The following is an 11,828-nucleotide window of genomic DNA, read 5'->3' as shown; positions in this document are numbered from 1 at the left end:
CAACCATTTTTTTCTTATTTCATATATAAGATCCAATTGGGCTACAAATGTTTGTTGGGGAAGTTTGGGCCTTGGACACCAATATAATTACTGTTCTCTCAGCATCGGCCCACTACTAAATAGAGGGTGACCGCGGGCGGATCCCCGAAACAAAACTCACACGTCACGGGACGCTCCGCCCTTGTACTCTCGGTTCTTCCCATAAACCCGGTTTTGTAACTGGGAACCGGGTTTTATATACAACGTAACTGGTACTTCCCAAATAACCCTTCTGTCTTTCTCTCTCAATATCGGTCTGCTCAGCCACCCGCGCCTCTTCTCTCTCACAAAACTCTTACCTCTTCGCACTATTTCTCACTCACATACACAATAATAGCTCTCTATCTCTTTCTGTCTGCGTTCCTAAATTACCCGCCAAAAAGGTTTCTAATTAACGTACCTTAATTACAACAAAATACAAAAACAAATTCAAAATCCCCCTAAAACCCTTCTTTTTCTCTTTCTCTTTCTTTCTCCCTCGCTCTCGCTCTCCCTTTCTTCCCCCGCATGTCTAACCCCTCCCCTCCGACCCCTCTCTTGCAGGTCTCTTGGAATATATCCACTGGAACGGCGTCGTCTTGGGCTTTTCCTCTCTAAACAATGGATCAGACGGCGGGTGTTGAACCGATGGAATTAACCGAAGCGTCGGCGGTTTTGACTGGGGACAACGGGATGATTGAGGACGGCGGGGGAGACGGGGATTTGGGGTCCCGGTCGACCAAGAGGGCCAAGATTGAGCCTGGCCCGGGCCACGAGCTGAAGAGAGTGGCGGAGATCGTACTTGTGCTCTCCACGATGGCGAGGATGCGAGGCGGGAAGAGCCCACCGAGGCTGAGGTGGATTTGATGGCGGAGGCCAGGGCCAAGCTGGTGGAGGCTTGTGCGGCCTTGGCGCCCAAGGATGTGGTGGGTAGGGAAGCGATTGGAACGGTCATTGAGGATTTGGGGCTTAATGGGAAGGTGAAGGATCAAAGGCTAGGGTTTCGAGCTCCCAAATTGACGATCAAGGAGAAGCTTGACAATGCCAAGAGAAAGGTAAGGATTCCGATTTTATCTCTTGGATGCGGTTTCGTTTAATCTGGATTGGTGTTCAGTTCTCCTTTTAAGTGATATCGTAATTTGATAACACTATTGTGTTATAACTGTTTAGTTGTTAGAGAAATGTAGTGGAGTTTATGAAATTGATGTTTTAAGTCTTGGGTTTGTTTTTTACGTTTTAGAATCCTGAATTTGCATGTTTGTTTCAATTATTAGAATCCAAAAAACTACGCTCAAAAAAATATAAGATTAGAATCCAAAAAAATAAAAATTCTAAAACCTTCGTTCGGGTGTTGCTATTGAGAATGTTTTACTTAGTTTGAGGATCTTGTCCTCGGCGATAACTCCAAGAACGAATATAGCAGAGATAGATGTTGCGTATGAAGTAAAGGTGGTGTTTTGAGCCCTGGATTATTTCAAAGAGACGTATCCTTGTTCAGATGGGTATTGTAGAAAAGAGGTTATTTGTAAATCGGCATGCAATCAGAAGAGTGTTCTTATACTGTAGTATACCTCTATTGGTCTCATGGTTTATATTTATACTGTCTTTGATATTGAAATACAAACACAAAGCTAGTTCAGTGCTGCCAAATAGGCATACTGCTTTGTAGGCTTTGGTATTTAGTGAAGATAATTATACAGCAGAAAATGATGGATTGCCATGATGCTTGTTTTCCCCCCAGATGGATGAATCTAAGAATTTTGCTGCTCATACTTCTACATATACTTCTCACCCCGTGCAACCAAGCTCTAGTACATTAGCTGAAAACCGCGGGGCTTCACATACTCTGCGGAGTTTTCCATCAGATAAACCAAGTCATCCGGCAATTTCTTCAGGAGGCATCTCAGCTTCACCTTTAGGTCATGCTTCTACAACAACAACTTCTTCATCCCTACAGTATCAAATGCCCACCAACGAAGTTAGACCAGCTATGATGTCTAGAGGATCATCTAGCAGTCATTTAGGAAGAGATCCTACTTCCGTACCATTACCTAAAGTTGAAAGAGTACAGTTCAAATTGGATGGAGGATCAAATGGATCTTCTTATGCATCGCAATTACAAGGTAACGTTCCCCTGTTTTGAAATATGGAGAAATATGGAGATACACTTCATCTGCATAATAATATTAAGATTTCTGAGTTTTAATGTTTGTTATTCTATAAAAGAACTGAAAAACATTATCCTGGAAAGCCTGCCTGGAGAATTCTTGCACATATAATATACATGACATGTCGTTGGCATGATATCCCCATTTTATCTTTTTAGCTAGTAATTCGTTAGAACTACCCTGATGTCACTTTCCTGATGCTCATGTTACAAGTATTTGTATTTCTTATATTTTCTGTTTGCAGCAAATTCTTCCGCAAATCATTCACTGGTGAATGCACCTACATGGTCCATACAAACCCAATCTGCCTCTACAGCTAAAAGTGGACAAGAATACAAGGTTCCAAATCACACTTATGCAAAGGTCGAGGGAACTGTCGATGTGAGCATGTCACGAGTTGCTCCTCAAGCAGCAAGAGATCAGAGCTTTAGGCCATTTATAACACAAACAGCACCTGGGAATTCACCTACCATGCATCCGCCTCTGCAGGGCATGAGCTTTGTCCAAGGCCCTTCAACTAGTAATAATCACAATGAAGTTGCTAAGCTTGTTCAGAAGTTATTACAGCCACAGCGTCCTGAACATCCTAAATGGACTCCTCCATCGAGGGATTACATGAACAAGGCTATAACATGCCAAACGTGCCAGCTAACAATCAATGAGGTGGATAATGTACTTCTTTGTGATGCTTGTGAGAAAGGATATCACTTAAAGTGTCTGCAGCCTAATCAAAAAGGAATTCCCAGAGGTGAGTGGCATTGCATGAGGTGCTTGGCATTAACCCAAGGGAAACCTTTGCCCCCAAAATATGGTCGCGTCATGAGAAGTAGTACAAATCAACCAAACGTAACTTCTGACATGGCCATAAAGGTGTCATCTTCAGAGAAGAAAGTGGGAACTGTAGATCCAAAGGTCAATCAGCAAAAGATGGCAGCAAATGGAAGTTCAGGTCTACAGAGTCCTGCACATACTGGTACTGCAGGCACCAATCATGCTGAGTCAGCATCTGATGTAAAGATTCCCAATGCTAGAGAAACTCATGGAAATAACATTGCATCCAAAAGTACAATTGTGGATGAAAAACCTTTTTCTGAAGAGCCCCCAAATATCCCATCGACAATCTTTGGGGCAGCCTGTGTTTCTCCTTCTGTTGGCACACCAAGCGTAAATTCTTCTCAACAGATCAAAGATTGTGAATTATCTACACGTGAAGAGAGATCCTTAGAAGAAAAAACAGAGCCTCCTGCTAAATCTGACCATCCCCAACCCTTGCACAACTCACAAGTTGTTGATTGGACATACCCGTTGAACTGTGCTGAGTTTCCATCAAAGTATTGTTCTGACAGTGATCTCACTATCAAAGAACCAGAAAGTTCTCAAATCAGACAAAATAGTGGGCATATTTCTGGAGATGATACCAAGCAATATGACCAACTTGTTGCACAGGCAAATCCTTCTGCAGGTTTGCCAAATTTTAGTGGGGCTAGTGAACATTCGGGATCTCCTTCAGATGGTTTGCATGGTGTTGAATGGATTGGCGATGTTGTGCATGTTTTAGACGGGAAATCATTCTACCAATCTTGTAGGGTCAGTGGAGTAATTTACAAACTGCAGGATCATGCTCTTTTTCGTTCCAATCACGGCGAACTGATTCCCTCCAAGCTTCAGGCAAGCACATTTTGGGCATTCTATGATGGTTCAAGCTGTAATACTTGTGCACCTACACCCATCATTAAATTTAGTTTATGTCTGATACAATCCATTTTTCTTGGTTACAACTTTGTATTGAATAGTTGTAGATTGTTCTCTTTTGGAGCTCCTTATCATTTATTGCATCTTTTAAATGCATTTTTGCTATAGGGTATAATGTGGAGTAAGTCTTGATTTTTGTTTTTGACTGCAGTCCATGTGGGAGGATGGTAGAACTGGATCAAAGTGGGTTATTGTCACAAGATGCTACTTTCCTGGTGACTTGCCTGAGAATGTTGGACGCCCCTGTAGCCCTGAGAGCAATGAGGTGAACAGTTTTCTTGTTTATCTATTCTTTTTTGTTCTTACCTATCAAAAAAATTATATATTCTTTCTTGTTCTTAACTTATTCATCAACATATATTGGTTTTGCTTGTCTACCATTGTTTTTTCCTAGGATATGGCTGTTCTTCCTTACAAGGATAGTCTACTGTTGTTTAGTCTGTATTTGCAGCCGCTGGTCATGAAATCTCTTGTAGTTGGATTGTTGGCTCTCTGCACTCTATACACTCTCTGCATGCATGCACGCAACCTCCTCTCCAGCGCTCCTCGCCGGAGTTGACCCTTTACCCTTTACCATTTCCTCTCTCCTCTACCCTTTATCTCGTTTTTAGTTTTTATTTTCTCGCAAAATATGATGGAAGAAGTTTGTCGGTTTACGGTAGAATCGAAAACGTTTATTTTCTCGAAGACGGGTGCAAATAACTTTAGAATTACTGAGAGAAATCATCGCATGGCCCTATTTCTCCTCATTAACGGGGGTGTTGCCTCATGGATAGTTAGAATGGTGGAGGAAGCCATTGACTCCCATCGGCGCGAAGGTTTCTTCAGAAAGCTGAGGGTGGGTAATGGGGTACTCACTCTGCAGCATCTCAGAAATGCAAGAGGCTGTTACCTGCTTTTGAAGGAGCTCAATAATGGCAAGAGAAGGGGCTCGTTGATTGTCCCCGAAGGTGCTAAGGGGTGTGGCTGGGAGGGTTTTGCCCATCATCTCAGAAAGGTGGTCGAACGTGTGGTTTCGCAACCAGAGGGTGGTATGCGTAGGGAGGGGAGCTCTGGCTTTGTTTCGGATTCAAGGCCCCCAGCTTCCTACGCCTCTATCTTGGCTGCTTCCATGGTGCCGAGAGGAAACAAACCCAGCGGAGGTGAGTTGAATGGTCCTTGCCCAGCAGTTCTAGAGGGGCATTCTGACGGACGTAAAAAGGTGGGTGAAGTTGAAGGCATTCTTTGGGCTGTCAGAGCTAGACTTTCGGGAGTGCAAGAAGAAGTTTCCTTTTTAATGAATAAAATCGACCTGGGATTGAGCATGGTGATGGGACTCGGCAGAGAGGCGTCGGGTCCTTCAAATCACACTGACAATGAAAGAAGGGAGGATGAAAAGGCACGGATATGTGGATTTAAAGGGCCCTCTGGTATGGATGGGTTGGGTTGGGCGCACTCTCAAGGAGGCCTGAGAGCCCCAGTCTGCTCCTTAATCCACAGAAAGACAACGGGCCTCAACCCAAGACATAACAAATTGCCTCACAGGCTCAAACTCGAGTCTCAAGCCCAATCCCTAGCCCTCGGGTGGAATGGCAGGAAAGGGTCCTCGAGCCCTTTCCTTGCGGCCTGCGAATCTCCTTGCCAGTGGTTTCTCCGACCAGCCCACCGCCACAGAACCCGTCGACGGTTGCCGGTGGCTTCTTTGGCTTGGGAAAGGAACATCAGTTGGCCCATAACGCTTCATCTCCTCCTGCGAATGCCGTTTTTGACGTCGCCTGTTGTTCCCGGGCTAATGACACCTCACCGCAGTCACAGAGTGGGCCGATGGTCATCTTCGACCCTACGGCTTCCATTTTCGAGCAACCCCTGTCCTCAGTTGGTAGGGCTATCGATGCGGGGCTGGTGGCCTTATCTGGACCAGCCTCGGGGGAGTTTCCAGAAGCTTCCTTGTGGCTAACTAAAATTGTAGGCCTCTCAGAGACCCTCTCTAAGGTCTTGTGCACAGAGGATGATTCTTCTTATAATGGGAGGGTCTTGGACGCAGGTTCCTCCCATGGGTCAGAATTTCAACTAGCGTGTAAGGAGCTAGGGGCTGATGTGCAGCTGTGTGAACTCGGCGATGTGCCTAGTCCTCTGTGTTCGTTGCCACCAGCAACTCTTTTGGATGATCTGCAACATGATTGGCTCCTTCAGAAGGTTAACGATATGCGCCATTTCTTAGGTATGACCTGTGAGGGTTATGAGGACCAGTTGCAAGCTCTTTTCATCGCAATAAAGGCAAACCAGCCTCTGCTGGCCAGATCTGCAGTGAAGATGGATAGGGAGCTTAAGAAACTTGCCTGCTCCATAAACTATGATGCACGGGAGGGTAGTGCGAGCAGGGGGCGTCACAAGGAAAGGGTGAATCTTGGCGATCCATGAAGCCCAAGATTCTATCATGGAATGTTTGTGGCTTGAATGACCCGAACAAGCGCCTTAAAGTGAAGAATTTATTACGGGATTGGAAGGCGGACGTTATTTGCTTGCAGGAGACGAAACTAAAATTGATTGATAGGCACATCATCAGAAGTTTGTGGAATTGCTCTTATGCAGGATGGACTTCCCTTGCTTCTAAGGGTGCCTCAGGGGGTATCTTGGTGTTGTGGGATAAGATACTTTCTCGAATGTGGATGATGGTTTCGATTGGGGTTTTGCAGGTATTTACGGGCCGAATGAAGAAAGTAGCAGAAAACTCCTCTGGGATGAGATAGCTGGCCTCTGTAGTTGGTGGGATCTTCCGTGGTGTATCGGGGGTGATTTCAACATCACTCGGTTTTCGAGCGAGCGATCAGGGGACTCTAGCACGGGTTCAGCTATGGCTGATTTCTCAGCTCTTCTATTTGAGTTAGACTTGGTGGATCTCCCTCTAGCAAGGGGGGATTTCACCTGGTCAAATGGAAGGGCCTAGTCGAGATTGGATAGGTTCGTTGTTTCTCCGACATGGGAGGCCCATTTTCCCACTTTATGCCAAAAACGGCTTCCTCGACTGTGTTCGGATCATTTCCCCATTCTACTTGATAGTGGGGGAACATGTGGTTGAAGGTGGATGGTTTCATAGAAAAAGTTAAATCATGGTGGGCCTCATATCAGCTCACGGGCACTCCTAGTTTTGTTTTAGCCGGGAAGCTTAAAGCATTAAAGAATGACCTAAGAATATGGAATCGGGAAGTTTTTGGGAACATCAATGACCAATGAGACAAACTTTTTAAGGAACTACAACAACTGGATGAGAAAGAGGTGGATAAGGCTCTATCGGTTGATGACAGGGCAAGAAAAATGACAGTAGTCGTTGAGCTAGAAAAATACCCTTTTGGAGGAAATCTCGTGGAGGCAAAAATCTCGGGCACTTTGGTTGAAGGAAGGGGATAGGTGTACAAAATTTTTTCATAGAATTGCAAACTCTCATCGAAGAAACAATGCCATAGAGTTTCTGCATGAGGAGGGCAGGGTTTTATTGGGTAGAGACGCTATTAAGGATCATATTGTCCACTTCTATGATAAGCTGCTGACAGAACAGTACTCTTGGAGGCCCAAGGTAGACGGGCTTGTTTTCGACACCATCGATCACACAAGTGCGGCTTCGTTGGAGAGGCCTTCGAAGAAGATGAGGTGCTTGGTGTACTTAAAGGTATGAACAAAGATAAAGCACCGGGACCAGATGGCTTTCCAATGGCTTTTTTCCACGCTTATTGGGATATTGTTAAGGAGGACCTAATGAGGGTTTTTAGTGAATTTCACTCTTTTATGAAATTCGAGAAGAGCCTTAATGCCTCTTTCATCGCTCTCATTCCCAAGAAGGTGAGGTCGGTGAAAGTGAATGATTTCCGTCCCATAAGCCTGATAAGTGGGGTTTATAAGATCATCTTTAAAGTTCTAGCGAAGCGGCTGAGTGTAGTCATGGAGAAGATCATCTCGAAGTCTCAAAATGCTTTTGTGAAAGGAAGACAAATACTAGATTCGGTCCTCATTGCCAATGAATGCCTGGAGAGCAGAGTTAGAACCGGCATTCCAGGTATATTGTGTAAATTGGATATGGAAAAGGCATTTGATCATATGAACTGTGATTTCTTGTTGTATATCCTTGGTAGGTATGGCTTCGGGGAAAGATGGTGTCAGTGGATAAAGCATTGTATTACAACTGTCAGATTCTCTGTATTGGTTAATGGCACTCTTGAAGGCTTCTTCAACAGTTCTCGGGGATTGCGACAAGGGGATCCACTATCCCTACTATTATTTATCCTAGTTATGGATGTATTGAGCAGAATGTTGGAAGGGGCGGTGGATGGGGGCTTCATCTCGGGTTTCTCGATGGGTGGCTCTACGCATGGAAGACTGACAGTCTCTCATCTTCTTTTCGCCGATGACACACTGATCTTTTGCGACCCGGATCTGGATCAGATACGCTCTTTAAGGGCACTTCTACTTTGCTTCGAAGCTGTATTTGGCCTTAAAGTGAATTTTTCTAAGTCAGAAGTAGTTCCTATTGGCTCGGTCAACAACTTATATGAATTAGCTGCCATATTGGGATGCAAAGTCTCATCCTTACCTATGAAGTATCTCAGACTCCCCTTGTGGGCCCCTCACAAATCTAAGGTAATGTGAGACGGATTATTGAGAAAATCGAAGGCAAACTGGTGGGATGGAAGAGACTTTACTTGTCTAAGGGCGGGAGAATCACCTTCATTAAGAGTAGGTTATCCAATCTTCCAATGTACTTCCTTTCGTTATTCCCTATTCTTGCAGGGGTGGTGAATAGACTGGAGAAGATTTTTCGTGATTTCTTATGGGGAGGGCTAGAGGATGCAAAGAAATTTCATCTGATCAAATGGGATAAAATTTGCACTCCGTTGTCTTGCGGTGGGTTGGGTTTAAGAAATTTGAGAATCTTTAACAAGGCACTCCTTGGGAAATGGCTATGGCGTTATCATCAGGAGGGGGACACTCTTTGGAGGAATATCTTAGATGTTAAATATGGGAGCGTCTGGGGAGGGTGGTGCTCTAAAGATGTTAGAGGGGCCTATGGAGTGGGAGTTTGGAAACTGATCCGGAATAGTTGGGATGATTTCCTCGGTAACTGTAGGTTTATGGTGGGAAGGGGCACGCGAATCAGGTTTTGGCATGATATATGGTGCGGGGATGTTGCTTTGAAAATTGCTTTCTCCTCTCTGTATAGGATTGCGTCCGACCACGACTCCTCAGTGGCTGATAATATGTGTAGAACCGCTGATTCCATTCATTGGTCCGTGAGATTCACCAGAGCTGTTCAGGATTGGGAGGTGGGAGCCATCACTGATTTCTACAGATTATTGTATGCGATGAAGCCTAGGGCTGGAGGGGAGGATAGACTAATATGGGCATGCACAAGGAACAAGAAATTTTCAGTTCGTTCATACTGTAGGCCTTGACGAACCATTCCCCTAATGCTTTCCCGTGGAAGAGCATTTGGAAGAGCAATGCCCCACTCAAGGTTGCTTTCTTTGGTTGGTTGGCCTCCCATGGTAAAATCTTAACAATTGACAAATTAAGAAAGCGTGGACTCTACATAATGGATTGGTGCTACATGTGCAAACATAACGGGGAATCAGCGGATCACCTCCTTCTTCATTGCGAAGTAGTTAAGGTATTGTGGGATGCAATCTTCTTGAGGCTTGGTATCGCATGGGTCATGCCTAAGAGAGTGATAGATCTATTGTCTTTTTGGCGAGGGATTAGGGCCAATCGCCAAATCGCTGTTGTATGGAAGATGGTACCTTTATGTTTAATGTGGTGTACATGGAACGAACGAAATGGCCACTGCTTTGAGGATATGGAACGCTCTCCGGACAGTTTTAGGGATTTCTTCTTTCATACTTTGTTGCTCTGGGCCTCTACCATTGTATGGGATGGAACGAGTCTTAATGTTTTGTATGCTACTATTAGTAGCACGTAGTTTGTAATTAGGCTTTTTCTTGTATACTTCCTGTGTACTTGGGCTTTGCCTATTTACGTGAATCAATAAAACTTCTTTTTACCTATCAAAAAAAAAAAAAAACTTATTCATCAACGTGGAATTGTGTGGTGACCTTATGAGATTTTGGTCCTAGGGATGCACCCAGAGCAACATCGAACTTGATTAAAAAGTAGTATACTCCTCCATCATTGCATCTAGTGTAGTGTGTTATGGTCCAATATTGCTCTCTTTCCTTTCCATGAAATCTCATATGAATCATTATGCTGCTATAGGTATATGAATCAAACCATGAAAGCACAATAATGGCTGGTTTAATCCAAGGCCCGTGTGAAGTTCTCCCTCCTATTATGTTTAGTGAAGAAAGAGAAAGAAGAAGTCAGGCAGGAATGGATGCAAAAATTGGACTACAGCCAGTTTTCTTGTGCAAGTATGTCTCATCACTTTTTACTCTTTTTTTTTTTTTTTTCAGTGGTTGATACCCCGTAAATTTCATTAATGCACCCGCACTTGTGGCAGAGAAGTCACTTCTTACTCTTCATACAATCGCTTCATTACTTATCACAGTTTCATTTTAAAGGAGAAAATAAAAATATTTCTATGGCATGGTTTTGCATGTGTGCATACACGCATGGAAAATTTGACAACTTTTTGTGTAATGAAAGTTGCTGAAAGTATGCTATGTTAATCCCCTGTTGAGTATTAGTGATGATGTGGATTAGTTTACTCCACTCAAAGCAAAAGTTTGATGCTATCCACCTATAAAGGTTATGGGTTTATTTGAACAGTTCGGGTCTTTTAACTTATCTCACTATCAACAGGAAAAAAAGATGAGATAATTAAAGTATTATTGTTTAGAGTGAGATGATGCTTATCGTGAGTCTCTTCTTCAGACAACTTCTTGTTACATGTTTCTAAGGAGAATATTCTTTTTTTTTTTTTTAAAGGTTTTCTATTTGAATTCTGGTTGTAAGCATTTTACCACCTCTCGTGCATAGTTAATTCTATTCAGGGTTTGATGGGGCAGAGTAGATTGAAACCTGTCCCTGGCCCAAACCCACATTTGGGAAAGTCGAACTCCAAACCTGAATGGATCTATAACCTGCTCCACTGGCGATGGGGCAGGGCACAGACCTAATGAAATCTGCCCCATCACAATCCCTCTGTCTGATTGGGTCCTGTCCTTGATGTGCTGTGTCTGCAAATCCATGCTGAATGAAGATGATCCAGTGCTTGTTTATTAGTACTATGGTATTAAATAAAGGCAATTTATTATTATTATTAACTTTTTCTAGCTAAGAATGAATTGGCTGATCTTGGCTCTTGTTAATGGGAGAACAATTTCGTTCTGCAGATGGTTTTATGATGAGTTTAAAGGGGTGTTTCAACCGGTTCCCAGTTAATCTCGTCATGCACATATTTTGGCGATGGATGTAGTCTAGGTTGTTGCACCTTTTTGGTGCTCTCTTTAATCAGGTATCTCATATGTGACCCAGTACTTTTAAGTTTTTTTTTTTTTTCCCTTCACTTTTTATTGAAATCTTAGGTGTGGACTTATATGATAAAGGATGGCGATAGTTTCAGTTATTTATATATTGTTCTTTGCTGAGTTTCTGTGGTGGATCTTTAATAAATTATTTGTCAGTACAGGTAGGCTATAGCGGTTGGGGCATTCAGAGTAAGGAAGTTCCAATATTCATTCATGTACAATATGTAGCTGTGATTTTAGTCTGTATTATCTCAAATAGCAATCCAATTTGTATTTTTTTTTTTTATGGCCTCTTTGTTGTCTCGTGCTTATTATTGACATTTTCTCTCCCCCTAAAAAAAGATGTTTTTGTGTAATTTGATTACTTCTACTGGTACCCTTTGCATAAGGAGCAGGGAGTCGGAAGTGGGCATGTGCAAAAATCTATTATAGCTCA

General features: G+C 43.3%; 1 protein-coding gene across 1 annotated transcript; it reads left to right on the top strand.

Moving 5' to 3' along the window:
- Positions 1–267: 267 nt before the first annotated feature.
- On the top strand, positions 268–11,828 carry LOC121236171. Its single transcript, XM_041132701.1, is given in 9 exon segments — positions 268–422; positions 583–856; positions 859–1,073; positions 1,760–2,141; positions 2,431–3,854; positions 4,090–4,203; positions 10,179–10,333; positions 11,258–11,379; positions 11,554–11,828. Coding segments are annotated over 7 exon segments (2,556 nt in total). The 5' UTR covers positions 268–422; positions 583–639; the 3' UTR covers positions 11,307–11,379; positions 11,554–11,828.

This window comes from Juglans microcarpa x Juglans regia, chromosome 6D (assembly GCF_004785595.1).
Source record: "Juglans microcarpa x Juglans regia isolate MS1-56 chromosome 6D, Jm3101_v1.0, whole genome shotgun sequence".
NCBI classification, from domain to species: domain Eukaryota; kingdom Viridiplantae; phylum Streptophyta; class Magnoliopsida; order Fagales; family Juglandaceae; genus Juglans; species Juglans microcarpa x Juglans regia.
Note: the sequence above shows the minus strand (reverse complement) of the source record. Positions and strands in the feature narration are given on the sequence as shown.